The sequence below is a fragment of the Rhinolophus ferrumequinum genome, chromosome 24 (genome assembly GCF_004115265.2).
Source record: "Rhinolophus ferrumequinum isolate MPI-CBG mRhiFer1 chromosome 24, mRhiFer1_v1.p, whole genome shotgun sequence".
Lineage (NCBI taxonomy): Eukaryota > Metazoa > Chordata > Mammalia > Chiroptera > Rhinolophidae > Rhinolophus > Rhinolophus ferrumequinum.
In genome coordinates this window covers 22,144,472-22,164,359 of record NC_046307.1, presented here as the reverse complement: position 1 = coordinate 22,164,359, position 19,888 = coordinate 22,144,472, and the positions used below count along the sequence as shown (strand labels likewise).

Here is a 19,888-nt window from a genome sequence, read left to right as displayed (position 1 = left end):
GATTGCACCCCTTCTAGATTCACGGCAAAGCCCAGCTCTGACCATTCATTCCTCTCCCCTATGCTACACACAGCCTTCAGTAAGAGCGGCAGGAAGTACATTAGTGGTTGCCTGGGGCAGGAGTGGGAACAAGGATTAACTGTAAATGGAGACATTGGGGATCTTCCTGGGATGATGGAAATGTTCTAAAACTGGATTGTGGTCATGGCTGCACGACTGTAAATTTACTAAAACTCATTGAATTGTACTTTTAAAATGGTGCCTTTTATGATACGTAAGTGGCACTATCCATAAAGCTGTTAAAAAAAGAAAAAAGAAAAATTCAGTAGTTTCTCAGTGCCCATTAGATAAAGGGGGGCCCCTTGGCCAGGTATTCAGGGTCCTATGCAATCTGGCCCCAGCCAGTGCTCTTTACAGTCGTATCTGCTCCCACTTGACCACACAGAGCCTTCCCTCCCAGTGTACCTGCCTCTTTGCTGGGGTCTCCATAAGCTGTCAGCCAGGTATGTCTCATATCCCTGGGGCGCTTCCCAGCTTCCAAGACGGCGAAGAGCTGGCTCACCAAGGAGCTTAGCTGCTGCCCCATTGATATTACAGAACAGAACACAAGGGGCAGACCTTTGTTTTGGGAGGTCAGCCAGGATAAATAGCGAGGGGACACGGGGACAGAGCCTCACTCCCCAGGGGAGCCCAGGCAGAGGAAAGGATCCTGCACAGAGCCACCGTCTGACTCTGCCTTAAAGGTGCGAGGTCGCAGGTAACAGTCCCTTCAAGAAGGTCCCAGGACAAGAGGCAAGAGCTGAGTGCAGGCTTTGAGTAACAGGGACACTGGGAAATCACATCTGAAACCTTTCCTTGGAAGTCTCAGACGATGGAGCCCAAGGAGGAAAGGCTTTGCTCCTGGGTGTTCACGACAGAACTTTTCACTCCTGAATAGCTCTCCCCAAAAGGAATCCCCACTCTTTACGGTGGTCTCCACAACCATGAGATCTCAAGTTTCAGACTATCATCCCATTTGAATAACCCCCCTGAGAGCAGGCCACATCTTCCTTGTCCCTGCTCTTACTCAGCGTCTAACACAGTGCCTGGAACACACACATGTATGAGAACGTCCAAGACGCTTTCCAAAACCCCAAACTGGCCTGGGTCTCAAGAAGTGCCCACTATACCAGCTACAAGGCCAAATGAGGGGCAAGAAGGGGAACTAGAAGTTGATTGAATTTGATACCCCTAACAGGAGATGAAAGTTGTACCCCCCAGAGGCCACCTGGGGGCCTCGGTGGGTTTGGCAGCATGTGTAGAAAGAAATACCTTGACACAAGGTCGCTGACTTTTGGACCTGAGGCCTGCCTGGCGCCAGGCGGTACCTTCCTTCTGGAGGTCGGAGTTTGACGCTGGGTAGGATGTGGCGAGCAGGAGCTTCTGCAGCTGTAGGAGAAGCAGAGGGGAGACGAAATAGGGCTGAGCCATAGCCAGGGGACATGGACAAGCTCGAGCCTGAACTAGCCCGTCGGGACTAATCATGCCCTGACTCAGGCCATCACGGGACCACAGGACGAACACAGGACGGGCATTTAATGACTTGAATACATTCCCTATATATTAAGTACAGAGAGCAGATTGTCTACCAACTCCAAACACACACAAGTATCCCAATAAAATGTAAAATCCTTTTCAGAGTTAATTACCTAAGAAGAATATTTGTGACTTTGAGAAACCCAAACGGATCTTGGGTAATGTCTGTCCATTGTACTGTTAAATATGATGTATATACTTTACTAGAACTACTCTGTCTGCATCTGCTTGTAACATACACACATAAGGTTAGCTACCACAATGATTCTAAGGTGTGGGGTTCCAGCTGATTTCCCTTTTTTTTTGCTTATTCATATTGCTTTATTAAAAACTAATGTCTTAAAAAAGTAATCCTTGCAAATGGTGAAAAAAAAATAACACAAATACTAGTGAGTGGACAATTAGAAGCAAGTCTCCCTCATGCCTAAGGTCCCCTTTCTCCCTCCTAAAGGCAACTATTATTTACCCCTTTCTTGTGATTCTATCATGAGGTGGTATTCGATCACACAAGAATATATACGAGGTGTGATCAAAAAATACAGTGACTGTTTAAATTTTAAAAATGTATTACAGTAAAAGACACTTTGCCATGAATCCCTCTCAAAATACTGCCCCTCGCTTCAAACACACTTATCCCATCGTTCTTGCCACTTTCTGAAGCAGTTCTGGAAGTCCTCTTTCGTGAGTGTCTTTACTTCATCCTCCATCATGACAACTCTCCAAGTCACATCGCTTCTGGTACGGCAATTTCTGTCAAATAAAAACATTACGGTGTGTCCTCATCCACCTTATTCACCGGATCTGGCACCGTGCAACTTCTGGTTCTTCCCCAAAGTCAAAATGACCATGAAAGGAAAATGTTTTGAATCAGTTCAGGACATCGAGGCAGCCACGACAGCGCAACTAAAGACACTCACGAAAGAGGACTTCCAGAACTGCTTCAGAAAGTGGCAAGAATGATGGGAAAAGTGTGTTTGAAGCGAAGGGGAGTATTTTGAGGGGGATTAATGGCAATGTGTCTTTTACTGTAATAAATTTTTTTAAAACATTCACCGTATTTTTAGATCACATCTCGTATGTACATAGCACCTCCAGCCACCCAGCTGTTTCTACACAAGTGGAAGCACACGGCACTTAAGTTTGGCTCTTCTAATTTCTCTATAAAAATTGCTGAGATTCTTACATTTCTGCACCCAGAGGCCAGGTGCACAGCGTATCCGAGGGCACCAGGAGCTGAGTACACCTGAAATCCCAGCAGCAATTCTATCACGGACGAGGTTGAGAATAAGTTGGAAAGTATGATGGGTTTTTGCTACAGCACCGAGCGCTTCCTTGGGAGACATGCCCCTAGTCATCCCAGCAAGGAGTGCCAAAAGCCCAGGAATCACCTTTTTTGACTCAGGAGTCCCTCTAAGAATACACTAGAAGCTGCTAACCTCAGAAAAACACACAAGTATGTAGTAGTGGTCTTTAGGGCCCTGCCAGTCCATTGGTGGACTCTGGGATCCATGGCTTCAAGAACTGGGCATCTGGATAGCAGCACCTCAAGGCTTTTCAAAAACTCTGTCGTATACTGAGGGTGTAGAGGGCGAGTCTGTTTCCTGTCTAAGGCACAGGAGGAAACAACCTATGACCAGCAGGGGTCACTCTGTGCCTCTTGGAGGTTTGGTCTCGCTAGAGCCCTGCACAAAAATGGCACTGAGAATTCCTCTGTTACTACCCTGCCACTGTCGATCATGCCAGGACAATTACTTCGCATTTATTGAGCAACTTCTATAGGCCAGGCAATGCTCTAAGTGCTGTACATGTATCACCCACTGTATTCCTCCTAACAGCCTTTGAGATAGGCACCATTGTTGACCCCACTTTATAGATTAGGAAGCTGAGTCAGAGAGGTTAGGGACACACAAGCATTAATTGGTGGGGCTGGGATGCAAACCCAGGAGATCCGATTCCAGTCTGAAAGGAGGCGGGACCCCATCAGCAAGAGCCACAGCGTGGGACTGCACATACTCATGTGTGCAGCACACAACAGGTGCTTACTAACTGGTTCACTCTGTTTTGGGGAACTTAAAGGCGGCAGGACAGACGGAAAGGCAGCCTGGACCAGGCGGCAGAAAACCTGGGTTCTGGTCTCCACTGGCTCACCAACTTGCTGTGTAACCACAGGAGAGACCCTCTCCACTCTGAGTCTCCGTTACCCCATTGTTGGGCTTGGGGGTCACTAAGGGCCTTTCCAGCTCAAAACTGTCCATGACCCAAAACCCCTCTCCCTAGCTCCAACAGTCTGATTTTGAGTCTCACCAGCCCCCCAAGGAGACACAGCACCGAGGTGAAGAGCCCAAGACAGGGGAGAATAGCTGTCTTCATACCCCACGACCTCTCAGCTTCCAGTGCCCTCAGCCTGTCAAGGACAACTGCTTTGAGCAACTCTTGCAGTCTAGACCCCTTTGAGCACCTGATAAAAACTGAGCCTTCTCCCCAGAAAGCTGTAATTCTATGTGCACATTCCCACGCTCCACATATACTCACACAGATAGCATTTAACTTTTCCTAGTGGGAGTATAAACCCATCCAAAATCTTTGGAGAGCAATCTGGAAGTATTTGTTTAAACCGAAAAACCATGTATCTGTAGAACCAGGAATTCCATTTCTACAAATTTGTCTACTTACATGTGGCAAAGGCCTGTATCAGGACAGTGACTATAGCATTGCAGCAATAAAGCAGTTGAAACATAAGTATCCATCAACCAGGGGACTGGTTAAATAAACTATGGTATATCCTTACAAAGGAACACTACATAATCAACAAAAAGGATGAAACAGAGCTACCTGTGCTCGTCTCAAAGTGTTTTCAAAACACACAGTTCACTGAGAAAAGCATGGTTCAGAGTAGTGTATAATGCAGGCTCCCTTTTGTAGTTTAAAAAAAAAAGGTAGAAAGTCACATAACAGATCAGTAACCATGGTAACCTTCGGGGAAGGAAAAATCCATTGTAAGATGGGGAAGGAAGGAGGTTTCGCTTTTAACTGTCCACATTTCTTGCTTGAGTTTTTACGGTGTGTATGCGTATATGAAATGTTTACGAAAATGTTTGCATGTGATTTCAAGGGTTTACAACACAATTAAGATCAATCCATGAAATCCCAAAGAGCCTACAGAGTGCAAGTGAAGCCTCCGTGGTGAGTCCAGCTGTACAGGTGGGAAAGGTGAGACCCAGGGAGGCCTTTTATGACCCACGCAGGCTGTTTGTCATGAACCCCCTTGCCAGTGATGTCTGGAGACTTCTGCAGAGGCTGGAGCTGGTTTCTCTACACCCACCACCCCTGGAACCAGCCACCACCATCACTTCAGCTGGAAACAGATTCTCACCAACGACAGCTCATCCACCTCGGGGGCCAGGGCGGGGGGACTCTCCAGAGAGGGGCTGGGGGGCGCAGATGAGGGGGCAGGCGAAACTGAAGTACAGGAGAGTGCGTCTCCACCGTCCAGGGCCGGGAAAGCGGCCAGACCCACGTCATCTTCGGGGATGTCATCCAGGGTCTTGGTGAGCGCAGCCAGGAGGGCCTCATTCTCACTGTCAATTATCTGAAGGGAGGTAGGGGGTGGGGCAGAGAGGGACACGGTTAGTCAATACCTTGGGCTCGTCTGTCTTCACGGTAGAAATGTGCTCTGCACACGCAGCTGCACACCATCACCCCATCACCCTCCTGCCAAACCCCCTCGGATGCTTCCCCATCAGACCCTCGCAGCATTGCTGGGATAGAAGATGCGTAGGGAATGTGTTATCGACTCCAACAATCTCAGAAGTTTACAAGCAGGCAGCAGGTGATTCTGGAAAAGGCCTTGCCACGGGAGTCCCAGTCTGGGCGCTGCTGCTCTATCAGGGCTGCCTCCTGAGAGACATCTGTCCCCTCCCTCAAGGACAGAAGCTCCATGCCACAGCTTCCTTTGTCCAACCCCTGGGACATAGCCCTGAGGCTGGTCCACATCACTGATGGTAGCAACCCACTGCAGGTCCCGGCCCCTCTGACCCTGGGGCCCCGGCAGGCAGTGGAAAGGCTGGAAGCTTTATGGTGCAAACATGACAATGACAGCCACAGCTACCATTTCCCTGTGGGTTCCCAGGGCTCGCTCGCCTCAGTCACTCATGGAGAGGTAGTTGTGTGGTGGTTGAGTTTGGGCTCTGGAGCTGGGGTTGAATCCCAGACCCTATACTTGTCAACTGTGGGTCCTTAGGCAAGTTCCTTAGTTTTTTCATCTGTCAAATGGGATAACAACAGTACCTACTTCATAAGGTTGTTGTTGAGGACTAAACGAGTTCCCATAGGTAAGATGTTTAGAAAATAGCGCCTGGCACACAATAGTAAGTACTCATTACTACTACTGCTGTGATGACTGTGGTGGGCGTGACGACAGTGAGGTAGTGATGGTGGTGATGACGATGGTGGTGGTGGCAGGGGTACCGGCAATTTCTCCCCCATCTCTTCCCTCTCTCCTTTCCCCTAACACGTATATACTGAACGGCTACTCTGTGCCCGGTGATGTCTGGGCACCGGTGACACAGCACACAAGACTGGTACAGCCCCTCATGGAGCTTACACACCAGTGGAAAAAAAGAGTTAAATAAGGAAACAAACAAGATCATTTCAGAGAGTGAGAAAAGCTGGAAAGAAAATAAAAGGGAGCTGTGATGGAGAATAACAACACGGTGAAGATTTACAGGTTATTTGGGGGGGGTCAAAGAAGGCTGCTCTGAGCAGCTGAAATTTAAATGCAGGCTGAAAGATGAGAAGGCACCAGCCAGCAAAGGGTGGAGGAAAGAAGATTCCATCCAGGCAGCGGGAAAAATGAGTGCAAAGGCCTGGGATGAAGAATTTGGCAGATGAGAGGAACCATAAATATTGTCACAGGTAAACCTCACACGGCCTCTAAAAGGAGGGTACTATTCTAATCTCTGTTTTGCAGTTGAGGAAACTGAGGCTCGTGGAGGTTGAGCAAGGTGTCCAGGGTCAAACAACAAATCCAGGACAGAGGCAAAGCTAACACTGAGCACACCACACACAGATGAACCAAGGCCCTTCCTTCTCTGATGTCTAAGATCTATAACGTGGAGGGTCAGTGAGCACACTTCCGGCTCACCCAGACACCAGCCCACCAACTCCCACCCTCAGTGGCCCAGGGGCACACAGATCACACTGCTTCTAGGTGAGGCAGTGAGCGCCTCATTTAAACCAGTAAACCCTGGTTGCTGGGCCTGTTCTGGCGGGAGGCACATTCTATCACATGATGCTTCCCCAGCACTCTTTCCCATCCCAGGTCAAGCTGTTTATCCTTTCTTCAGGAAGTTCATCTGAAATACGCGACTCGTGACGGCCTTTTGGCTGCACTAAATCTGTTCCAGGCCTTGCAGCCGGAGCAGCAGCTGAGTAATTCAAAGAGGGGACATGGGGAGAAGAGAACAAGCGCATTTGTAATTTTTGGAACAGAGCTAAGAATAAAAAAAAAAAGGTCAAAAGAAGGTTCTGGTTGGGCCTGACCCAGGCCCTGGGAATGGGGATGCCCAAGGGCAGATGTGGGCCCACAGACTCTGGCTCAAGAATGTAATGGGGCTCATTCGATGCCCCCCACCCCCGTCTCCACTCAAAGTCCAGAGTCCCCGTGTCCCCAGAGCAATTTGTCAGTCCGACGGGGAGTTAGGATCTTGGAACCTGGGGCTCAATGACCACTCCTGGAGCTGACCTCATGGGGCTCTGCCACCACAGGGTGATCTTGGACAAGTCATTTCCCTTTTTTGAGCCTCCCTGCCTTTTCTGTAAAACGGGAAGCCATGATCCCTGGCCAGCCTCCCTCCCAGGTCTACTAGGAAGGCAAATCCGGAAGTAGTGAGGTACACGTGCTCCCATGGAGCTCAGAGCCTCAAGCATGGGAGGCACCCAGGCAGATTTTCTGAGTGGAAGAAGGAATCAACCAAACAATGAATTCTGGCCACAGGGAGAGACTGAGATTAGGGTTTCAAAGAATAAATTCCAGAGGGAAGTTATTCATTCGGAAATGAAGTCCTCAGCAGTGGATGGGATGAGAATTCCCTCTTTCACAGAGGGAACAGCCACTGGCCCAGAGATATTATGGATTACCACAAGTATCAGCTGGATTCCCTCAGGAATCAAACAGTGACCAGGGATGTTAAACGTGTGACCTCGGTGCCAACTCCCCTGTTCCTTCCACACCAGCATCTTTCTTTACACAGCCCTCCAGGCAACAGCCGCCAATCCAGCACGGGTGGCACTCCTAGGGAAACTCACTGGCCATTCTTTTTAGGGTGGGGGAAATGGAGGCCCAGGAAAGAGACGTGTCAAGGTCACACAACACAGCAAGTCAGAGGAGTGCCAAGGGCTCACCGGGTGCCAGGCACCATGCTAAAATGAATATAAAATGGCAGAGACCGCAAGTAGCACCCAACCGGTTGGCATAAACAAACCAACTACCAAAAGGCCTCCCCACTCTCCTCAGCTCTCCCTGAGCTGCTCCAGCTTGGGAACAGCCAGGTGGGCTTGGAGGCCCTGACCCCACCTGGAAAGAAAAGCCCATCCTGCCTACAGCACCACCCCGTCAGCTCCGCAGGAGAATACATCACAGGGAGCTGTGCCACCCCTCTCCTCTTCCTGGGCCCATTAGCTCGACTCTCCCAGCTCTGCTTGGAAACGGAGTGCAAATTAATGGAGAGTTAATCAGCTGAGGAAAGGATATTAATAGACGCGGCCCCACCCCCAACCTTCCTGAGCTGATCTTAAGCTAGAGGAAAAGGAGTCTTTTAAGAAATCTGATGGAAAATGCTTCATTTTGGGACTAGAGTGGCTTGAAGGAATGACAGAATATTTAGGCTATCAGGGCTGAAAGAACACTCAGAAATCTTTTGCTGTCCAGGGGGCTTACCTGGGGTCCAGGAAACCCAGGTGATCAGTCTTCTGGGAGCTGGTGCACAGATTTCATAAGTCTAAAAAGACCCTGTGACTCTCCCCACAACAGATTAAGAACCACTGCTTGAATCCATGTTCCTTCCTCATTCCTCACATGGAGAAACTGAGGCCCAACCAAAGGAAGCTACTTGCCCAAGGCCACAGAGCACACCGTGACATAACAACCAAATGCCTTCTTCCTCCAAAAATACTCACTTAGTGCCTGTTGTGGCCCTGGCCCTAGGACTCCGGGCACACAGAGAAATGGAAGGCACTGTCCCTACCTCGGAGGACTTGTCAACCCTGTAACAATAGCTTGTTTCTTGTTTTCCCTTCTCCCAGCCTGTTTCCATAGCAATAGTGCCATTTGACTGTTAGAATGCAGCTCTGACACAAAGTAGCATGTTTCTATGAGTCCCGCCCGCTGGACAAACGAGGAGACTGTCCCAGCTAGTGGCAGAGCCCCAGTTCAAGGTTGCAGAATGGGTCATGTCTGATCTTTGGCAGGAAAATATTACAATCAGTTCCTTCATTCAACACATATGATTGAGTCCTTATAATGTGCGAGGGCCCCAAAGATGAATAAAATGCTATTTGTCCTCAAGGAGCTCAAAGTCTAAAGGACGCATATAGACAACGTGTATGTACATATGTGCTACACACACACACACACACTCACACAATAGAAGCCCAGGAGAGGAAGTAACTGACCAACTGCCTTAGGAGCAGCCAACATGAGAGCTGGGCATTGAAGGATATAGTCATTTGATAAAACGTATTAAGCCCTGAGAAAGTGCTGGGCTCCGTGCAGAGCCCTGGGAATATAACAGTACACAATGCCACCACAATGGGGACAGTGGAGGAAATCAGGCAGTAATCACATAGTCACATGCGCAGAGGTCTATCAGTCGGTGTGTAACGGGTGGAGCTGGCCTAGTCTTGGGAGCGCAAGTGGAAGGCACAGGCCATGAAGGGGAGAGGGGCTGGCTGGGCAGAGTTCTGCCACAGTCCTAACCATCTGGGAGGATTCTGCCTTCTTGCTGGGCTGGGAGTGCTGGGGTTGCACCAGGCTGACTTGCATCTGAGACTATTTCATGCACACAGTAGGACCTTGGCAGGGGCTTGCTAGTGGGTCTGGCCAGCCTCTGAGTAGGTGGGGGCCTGTACAGTTTAGTTGGGGATGGTGTCCACACAGCATCTAAACCCCTCACACCCATCAGCCTCCACAACCTGAAAGCATTTTTCAGGAAGTTAGCCCCTTCTGAGGGAGGGAGCAGCACAGCATAGGTTTCATTCCTACTGCTCATGTAAAGAATGATGGTCACCAGATGAAACCAGAAGTAGAGCCTGGCCCTGAAGAGAGGTTGTACAGCAGTGAGGGGTATGGTTCCTGGATTTGAGTCTTCACCTTGACCTTTCCTAGCTGTGTGACCTTGGACAAGTTACTTAACCTCTCTGAGTTTTACTTTCCTCACTTGTAAAATGGGTTATTAATAATCCTTTACTTATAGGTTAGAATAGTCTTGGGGAAAGATCCAAACTCCTTACCATGGCCCACGAAACTCTGCATGACTTGGCCCCTGCTTACCTCTCCAACTTTATCTCCTGGCACTTACCCCTTAGCTACTACCTTCCAGCCCTTCTGTTGCCCAACACAGCAAACTTCCCTGCTTCCTGGTTCTGCACTTACTGCTTCCTCCACCTGGAAAGCTCTGTCCCTGCTCTGTGATCTTCATGAGGCTCCTCTTTCTCATCCTTCAGCTGCAGCATCTCCTCCTTAGAGAGGCCTTTCCCGACCACCCAGTTTTTATGTCCTCTTCTCATCCCAGGTTTATTTCCTTCTGTGTCCCTGTCACAACAGCCACTGTTTGTTTACATTAGCTGACCGAGGCTCAATCTCCCCACCCGACTGTCCAGTCCACTGATGAACACAGTGCCCGACACACAGAGGGAGCTCCATAAATATTTCTCGAAGGAACAATACAACCTTCAAGAGGACGACCTGAGATGATGCAGGGCATAGCCAGGCTTTCAGGGGCAGAGAAGGAGACAGCTAGATAGGAGATGGTGTGACTCGGGCAGGCATACCTGGAAGAGCTCCGAGTCGTCGGGGCCGTACGGGCTGGCTTCGGTCTCCGAGCTCTCGGCGCACCACTGCAGCTCCCCGAAGCAGGTGGCAGAGTCGAAGTCACTGGCATCCAGCTGGGAGAGGTCGAGCTCCGGAAAGTCGGCGCAGAGTTGCTCGTCTCCGGATCCCACACCCTGAGAAGACAGAAAGGAAGGAGGCTGGTCAGAGCTGAGCGTGGCTACACCCAAACAGGGACGCTCTTACTTATGATGCTGCCAGCCTGGACCTTCATTCGCCCTTGGCCAAGCCCTGATTTCGCCAAGTGACCAAGAAATGTAAAGATCTGTCCCACGGTCCTGCCATTGTTGAATCTACCGGGAGCTAATCCAGGCCCTGGCAGTACAATCCTGCCTACTGCTCCCGCCCCTTCTCTTCTGCTCTCCTGCACATGGCTCAAGGCCCTGCCCACGGAGCACCTCTTTTCTCCTACCAGAAATATTTTGTTGAAAACTTTATTAGAACCTGTAAATAGGGAGCTTCTCCTTTATATAACTGCCCCCAGCTGAAAGGGGATTTCTGGAAGGCAACAATTCCTCGATATTAATAATGAAATCACAAAAACAGCAATAATAATGGCTAACCTTATTAAGTGATTGCTATGGTGTGAACAAACACCCACGTTCCCAGAGATTTTACAGGAAAGTTTGTAAAGTCTAAAAGGTGGAAGGCCACCCACCTGTACACAATAGGTAAATAAAACTATAATCCCCTGTATCCTGGAATATTACAGTGCTGTTGAAAAGCAAGAGGCAGAGGCATATGCTCTTTAAGACGTGTTAACTAAAAAACTCAACTGCAGAATATCAGCAGGTAGAATACGATCTTGCATGTGTAGAGAGAAAAATCAGGCCACACATTTCTCTGTGTACGATAACACATATGCAAACGCACAGGAGAAGGTCTAGAAGGCCATAAAGCCACCTGACAGTGCTGGGTGTGGCACAATGCAGTCATGGAGGACTCTGGTAGCAGTGCTGACGGAACCAGTGCTTCTCAAAGTACGATCCCAGGATCGGCAGTGTCAGCAGTTAGAAAGAATGCAGATTCTCGGGCCTAACCTCAGACTCCCCGAAGCAGAAGACAATCACTTTCTTACCCTGGTCTCCCAAGTTTAACGGTTTCTGCCCTGTCAATTCAGAAATAGCCCGAGTTGGGAAGCTGACACTGAAATAGAATACCACAGGCCCTGGGGTCTGGCAGACATGAATCATAATCCCCACTCAGCAGCTGTGAAACCTTGGGCAAGTCTTTTTCATCTCTCTGCAGCTCAACTGTCTCATCTGTAAAATGGGACACTACCACCTGCATCATACGGTTAAGATGAAATAAAGCAATGCTCCAGCTTGGTTCAGGAAGTGCTCAAGAAATGGTAGCTCACGGTAATGACAACAGATTAAAAATAATAATAATAAAAACAACAGCATTTCATGGCAGGCAGAGAGGGGTGGAACTGCCTTATAGAACAAAGAAAAGGGGGGGTGCCTATGTGACACTTAGGAGAAATAGGTTTTGGTCAGGCCTTTTCCTTAATTGTTCCCACTTACTAGGCCTCATAAATTATGAATAAATGTATATTATTAGCTCAACTTGACACAGGAAAAAAGGCTTTTATCTGAATTTAGGTCAAATGTCTTAATTGGCGTTTTGCAAGAATCCTGTATGCATGAATAGCACCAGGGCCAGCTTCTCTCAGGTGGTCGGTCCCCTGCACTCAGGCCAGAGCATTGGTGCTCAATGAGTCTGTCTCCAGAGACACCTCCAACCCCCGTACCCTCCATCTGCCCAGTCTTTCTCCCACCCACACATATTCAATAACCACGAAGACTGAGCTCCGCGTCACTCTTGAGTCCCCCCAACACGCTAGCCACTAGTCACCACCACTCAACTGCCATGGCCACCAGGAGACAAGTGGGTTCTCAGCCGCCTCGTGGGGGCTTCCTTCTCCTCCTTGCCCAGTGGGGCTGTGGGGATGCACCAGTCTTGCTTGCTCTAGATGGATGACTGGTCTGTTTCTGGTTTGGGGTATTCCGAAGAAGTCTGCAATATTTGTGTACAACTCTTTGTGTGGACATGTTTTTATTTCTCTTGGGTAAATATCTAGGAGTAGAACTGGTAGGCCACATGTTAAGTGTATGTGCAGCTTTATAAATACTATAAAACTGTCCTCCAAAGTGGCTGTACCACTGTACACACCCATCCGCTGTGTGAGGAGTTCCAATTGCCCCACACCCTCACCAACACTTGGTATTGTCACTCGTTTTAATTTTAGCCACGCTAGCGGCTGCACTCCAGCATTTATTAAATGCTATGAGCCAGGCACAGTGACATATAAGACTCAGTTCATTCCTTCACGAGTTGACACCTTAGTGGGGGAAGAAAACACATAAATATTTTATTATAGACGGTGTGAGTGCTACGAAGGAAACAAACCAGGTGCACTGATGGAGGATAACAGAGGAAGAGGAATCTATCTTAGTGGGGTTCAGGAAAGGCTTCCTAGAAGAGCTGACATCTAAGTTGAGACTTGAAGGAGGAGCCAGGTGAAGAAAGGCACAGGAGAAAGGCTGAGGGCCCAGCAAAGGCAAAGGCCCAAGTGTGGACCAAGCCCAGAGTACAAGGCACTGACTAAAGGTCAGTGAGGTTGCAGCTGGGTGAGCTGGAGGGCGGAGGGCAGATGCCTTCAGAGGCAGGTGGAGGCAGATCCAGATAGGGATTGTAAGGGATTTGGGGTTTAGTCCAAGTGTGATGTGGGCGGGGCCAGCATAGCAGACAGATGGGTTAGGCCGGTGTGGCATCCAGGAGAAGTAGGCAGCGGGACGGGGAGGCATCACTCGGACACACCCGAGGGCCTGTGGCGCAGGAGGGAGGGCCAAAGCAGAGACACAAAGGCGCTGGGGAGCTGAGGCCTCCCTGGCCAGCAAAGCCCCTGGCAATACGCTTTGTGGGGAGCTCTTTCTATAGTTCCTGATCCCTCTCATCCCAGTAACTCACAGCAGCTACCTCTGTAGGACTTGCTTCTTGAGGCTTAGAGACAACTTTATAATCAGAGTCCTAGAATCCCAGAGCAGCCAGGACCAGCAGCCCTGACAGGCTGTCGAGGCAAACGATTCTGGACAATTTGGGAGTCAGAGGGCTCTTCAAGAACCAGATAAAAGCTGGGGGTAGCTTTTATACTCCATAAAATATGTGTGCACAATGCACAATGCATATCAAGGAACTGATACTTAACTTCTAGGCCCTCAGAGATCCCCTGACTGGATCGGTCTACCTCCTTCCACTTTGCAGATATGGAAACTGTGGCCCAAGGAGGTTAATGGCTACGCCCAGGGTCATCCAGTGAGTGTCCTTCCCTTGAAAACCATACGACCTCCTTTACAAATGCCCATAAAATGGCCATGACTACTGCACTTATTGATTACCCCTAGCAGCTCGACACACTCAAAGTGCACCCAGGACATCAAAATAAAGAAACCTCGGCTCCACGGCCTTATCAAGTAGGGCGAGGCCGCTCTGGCTAAAAACCTTTAAGCACCGCATGAACAGGGATTCCTCTGGCCTTGTCCATATTTAGAGAGGCTTTTGAAGGGGTGCCTCCGGTGACCCAGTTCTCTTTGAAAGGTCTGACTTACGGCCTTCCGGTTCTGTCCCAGCTGCCCCCTGCTGGCCCCGCCAGGAAAGCTGGGAGGTGACGGCACAGGCCCAAGCCACTGCTGTCATTGAGCCCTTACTATATGCCAAGGAGCACGCTAAATGCCTTACATGCTTCCTCTCATCAGATTCTTAAAACAACCCTACAGGGCCGGTGTCACTGTCCCCATGTGACTAATCAGGAAACCCAAGAGATCGAGTCACCTGTATTAGTTTGCCAGGGCTGCTGTAACAAAGCACCACAGATGGAGTGGCTTAAACAACAGAAATGTACTGCCTCACAGCCCCGGAGGCCAGAAGCCGCAGATCACGCTGCGGGCGGGGTTGGCTCCTTCGGAGGTCTCTTGTTGGCTTCTGTGTGGATGACTGTCTTCTCCCTCCAGCTCTTCACGTCTTTCCTCGAGGCATGTCCGTCTCTGTGTCCAAATTTCCCCTTTTGATAAGGACCCCAGTCATACTGAGTTAGGGTCCACCCTAATGACCTCGTTTTTTACTTGATTACCTGTTTAGAGACCCTATCTTCAGATAAGGTGACATTCTGAGGTCCTGGGGGTTAAGACTCCAAAATATCTTTTTTTTTTTTTTTTTTTTTTTTGGGAGGACACAATCACAATTCAACCCATAGCACCCAGGGACCCAGAAAAGTGAAGCTGAGATTCAAACTCGTCTCTTGACTCCCTACAAAGCCTGTGCCATCATCCGACATCCTGCTTCTGAAAGTGAGAAGGAAGATTCAAGGCCATTTATTCCCATTTACAGATAGGGAGATGGAGTTTTGGGCACGGGCTGAGAAAGAGCCAAGTCACGTGGGACAGGCCTGGGGCCAGATGCGCTGTGTCGTTCACCCGCCTTGTGTGGACGGCTCCTCAGGCCCCCCTACCTGTGGGCCCGTCCCCCCTTTCTGGTTGCTGAGGCTTCCTTACCCATTCCTGCAACACCACACCCCGATCTGAAAGGACTGGGGCTGCCCCAAGCCAGCGAGATAATTGCCCCTGGCAGTGGATTCATGGTGTCTCATCCAGATTCACATAAGTGGTTTCATTGGAAGCCGGTGTATCTTGGTGGAAATCGATTCCCTGCTTAAGAAAGAATGCATCTTCAGGAAAAATGGGTGGCTCCACTTTCCTGACTGCAATCGGCCAATAGCCTCGCTTACTGCCTGGCCCAGAGCACATTTCCCGAGTTCCTGAGTGGAAAGAAGCAAGAGGGGGAGGAGGGGTGGGTGCAGTGACAGAGCTTGGGTTCTGGGTCTGCCCTACTCACTCTGCATCCATCCTTCAGTGAGTCACCTCCCCTTTTGGGTTCTCATTGACCCTCTAAGAAAGAGAAAATCAAACAGACAGACCCTATGGACCCCTCTTACTCAAGCATTGGATACAATTCTGTACTTACCTAGTTTCTGAGATCCACATAAGCTTGGGGAAAATATTTAGGTAAAATTCAGCATTTAATGAATAAATAATTTACAGCAAGGGAGACAAAAGTACAGAAAGAAGGACTGTCTTGAAACGGAAAGAGGCCTAGACAAGGAGGGCAGAGGGCTAGGCCTTGGCTTTGCTACTCACACTAATCCTTTGAGGTCAGGACATAACTTTTGCCGCCTAAGTTTCCATTGACAAAATGGAGAGTATAGAAAGTACCCTACCTCACAGGGTTCTTATAAAGTAACATAGGTTGGGAGCCTAACATAAATGATGGTTACAGATACAGCACTTACAGTTCTCATTCAAGAGACCTTCACAGCTATGGTTTCCTTGGTACCTTCCCAAGAAGCAGGAAGTAGTCAATGGTCAGCATCCCCCTTTGACTGATGGGAAAACCACAGCGAGCAGAGCTTCAATGCTTCTCAAATTTGTCTTCCGATCCTTCCCCTCAGTCCTAAACCTACTGGCTCTCTCCTCCTGTGTTCCTTCAACCTGCACCAGCCCCTGCTCCCAGTGTAATTATCACTCGTGGTTTCTGCTGAAAGAATGATCTTACCCTACCAGCCATACCACACTGGCTCTCAGCGGGCCTGCCCGGGGTGGAGGGGAGCAGGGCTGCCACCCAAGCCTGACAGACTTCTTGCCTGCCATCGTGGACACCCTAAGTACTGCCCAACCACCAGCTTGGAGACTCCTCCACTGACAAGCCGTCTACGGCCAGTTTTCTCTTTTAAACTGCTGCAGGAATGTCCAGCTTGATCGTGAGATCTGCTAGGGTAGCAGGTCCCTGGTACTGGGGTCACCTTTCCTGTCTCCCTAACCACGGCTACCACTAACTGATCACACCTCTACTTCCTGCTCAACGCGGAGCCTTAGTAGCCACTACTAGTCAATTAGAACTGGCCTGGTTTAGACCTATGGCCTTACTTCTAGAAAGGAAGTGAGGTAAGCATTCACGATGACCCCACAAAGCCATTTCGTCACACAAATGTTTCTTCTCTTCTCTCATCTCTGCTAATTTGGCTAGTTCCTCCCCGATTCATTGCCCTTCTTAATTGTGACAACCCACTGATTTTCCTTGGGTAAGCCACCCCTCTCCTCCACCTAGGAGGACCTAGCACGATCTGGCTAATCAACATGCTTCATCCAGTGACCACAACAACTGGTTTCACTGGTTCAGGGGTGGTTGGAGTGAACACCAAGAATTTGCTGGAACATTTGGACAAGGGGCTCAGCTGGTTGAATTTAATTCTGGAGAGGCTAGCAGCCATCTTTGTCACTATTTGGGAAGAGGCTCTCTAAGGTGAAGCGAGCACAGGGAACATGGAAGCAAGAAGCAGAGAGAGATTAATTACCCAGATTAAAAAAAAACACCAATTCGAACACATGGATCCAGCTGTGCCTGAAGCCAATCTATTCCCCGTACTCCACAGTTTTGTGAGCGAGTAAGTTTCCTTTCTAGATTATATGCCAGTTGGAGTTTCTGTCACTTAGCAATGAAAAAGTTATGACTAATTCATCTCTTACATTAAAAAAAAAAAATCAAACCTTCCCATTGTTTTTTAAATTAGTTCAAAACTCCTAAAGAAGCTTCTAGGAAAACAGTAGGAAGAGTAATTGGTCTTAGTTCCCCCAGGAATATTACAGCATCCTCTGAAATAAGACTTGGGAGTCCACAAACAAAGTTAAGCTCCACAAAGAATAAGTAGAAAACGGAAGGGCTCTGAGCCCAGCTTAAAAAAACAAAACACCCTGAACTTAGAGATAAACCAGACCATTGAAAGGATCTCCCAACAAAACACTCACGGCTAAACATCTCAACCTGGCATTCAAGGCCCTTTCTATGCGGAAGCACGTGGCCCCAGGCCTGCTGAGCACAACGTGACCGTGGGGGCCCCAAGCCTCAGCCATGCAGCTGCCTGCTCAGGGCTTCGTGAAAGGCGACCTGACAGAAGGTCACCGGGTCTGGTCAGAGTGGGTTCTGCAGCCCAGAGAGCAAAACGTGGTCCAGTGCTCAAACTGGGCTACCAGGCCTGACCAGCCCCAGCCAACCAGGAAGGACGACCAGTTCATCACCAGTGACCTGGGAAGGCAGCTATACATGGAGGGCAGGACAACTGAGGGAATTACAGCAGGGATAGGATGGAGGAAGTTGGAGTCCCTGATGCTGTCACAGCCAAACTGGCCCTGGGACACCTACCTCAGGCTGTAACAGAGGACTCAACTTGGAGCTTTTAGAACTTTCCTGTCATTTTGTTGGGCTTTCTGTTACTTGCAGACAAACCTAATCCTAACCACGCCTTCTCAGGCCTTTGGTAGGACAGAAGCTCCCCAAACCAGCCTCCACCTAACCAACCAGCCAGGTTTTCACCAACACTCTCCGTCTGCTCCTATAAAGACGCCCATGGTGCTCAGAGCATCGGAGGAGACGCTCTAGGTCATCTGCACGTCTATTCCCACCAGCTGGGTTGTTTGTTTACTGGGAGTCGGTTGTGTTTCTTCCCAAACCCATTGCACTATAATTACAAAATTTAACTAAAGATTCATAAACAGGAAATATGAATACAAAAGAAGCGATTTCAACTAAGTGGAAAGCTGTGGAAGGATTCAACAAAGGTGAGTTGTTTAAAAAGAAAAGAAAAAAACCCTGTTGTCAAACTATGCGTCAGTGAGATAATAGTAAAAGAGAAACTGGCAAGAATCTGGAATGATTCTGCACTGAGATTGCTTGACAAGAGCCTAAACTCTTGATCCCCCAGGATGAATCCCCACTCTGGAACTAGGAGCTGTGCAGAGAGATGACCAGGAATTTCAGCGCCAGCACCACAAGCAGTCCTACGGCAAAAGGCTGGCAAACAGGAGTGGACGTGTCATATGGCTTCATTAAAAGATAATGTTCCGTATTATGTTCGATGATTTTGTTTTCACTGACCCTTTCCTAGGAATTCCCGTCTGTAGGCCTCCACCCCCGGCTACAGTTCCCACTCTCCTCAGGTAACTATTGTATATGGATTCCCACCTCCATAGCACAGGAAATAAATCCTTACAATGGACTGCCGAACCACAGAACCAGGGCTCGGAGCCCTGGAAGAGTCTGCAGAAAGACTTCTAGAGACTGACGCCTTACTTTGCAGATGGAAAGAGTGAAGGAGGAGTCACCAGGATGTACACAGCCAACTCCTGGCAGGACCGGGACACACTGGGATCTCCAGGGCCCCCATCCCATCCAAAGCTCTTTCCAAAATGACAGGCCACTTCCTCAACACCAAAAATTTGGTGTTAGATCCTTCCCCCTTTAAAAGGCAAGGGAAAGAAAGAAAAGAAAATCTCCTGGGACATCTCCTTTCCCCACTTCCTGTTTGTTGCCTACATGCAGCCACTTATCCAATGGAGATCTGCAAAGTCTCTCGTAGCTGTGCCCAGGTGAGGTTACCTGGGGTGGAGCAGCTCCTGGATGTCCGGGCAGGTGGCTGTGCAGAATGCAGAGTCCAACTCCCCTCCCCCGGCACTGAGGTCTCAGAGGGAGCCCTCAGCTATGCCCCTTACTCCCTGCAGATTCTGGCACCTGTTGAGGGCTGCTTTTTATTTAACAGGCACAGGCTGCCCGAGGTCCGGAAGGTGGTGTTTTCTTTTTGATTTTGAAACAGTAAAAGCTTGAAGTATATTATCTGACATAAGCAAGCAAGACAGCAAAGGTGTGTTTTTCTTAGGGGCAGCGTGATACCCACATTGTGTTTGCCTGCAATTGCAGTCAATTTTATGCACTTGAATTCAAGGGCCTCTTGAATTCAAAGGACAGTGAGTGGCAGGAAAACCACTTCCTAAACTGCAAAGCCTGTGCAGGTATCCGTTGTTAAGCTTCGCGAAGGCAGAGCTGGCCCTGGCTCATCCCTTGCTAGTTACAGGGAGTCACCTAGCCTCTGTGCATCTCCAGAGACCAGCTCCCTCATAGACTGCTGTACAGCTTGAGTTTCCAGCCCAGGGCCTCTGTGCTGGCAGCTCCCTGGGCCTAGAACGCCTCCTCTTTCTTTCGTCTTTGCACGGCTGGTCCCTTCTTATCATTTCCATCCCAGATTCTCTCCTAGATGGGCCTTCCTGACCACTGTATCCTGAAGTGCCCACCCCATCTCTCTTACCCATCACCCTGCTGTAA

General features: G+C 49.2%; 1 protein-coding gene across 2 annotated transcripts in view; it reads right to left on the bottom strand.

The window, feature by feature from the left end:
- The window catches only part of PPARGC1B (PPARG coactivator 1 beta), a 96,060-nt gene that overhangs the window by 14,953 nt on the left and 61,219 nt on the right, over positions 1-19,888 (bottom strand). For both annotated transcript variants that reach the window (XR_004421928.1, XM_033095938.1), the window contains exons 2-4: positions 10,624-10,797; positions 4,949-5,164; positions 1,312-1,428 (exon numbers count right to left, since the gene is read on the bottom strand). Coding sequence is in view for 1 of the 2 variants with exons in the window: in XM_033095938.1 (XP_032951829.1) it covers positions 1,312-1,428; positions 4,949-5,164; positions 10,624-10,797 (507 nt within the window). In the remaining variant the exon portion in view is untranslated. The remainder of the gene's footprint in view (positions 1-1,311; positions 1,429-4,948; positions 5,165-10,623; positions 10,798-19,888) is intronic.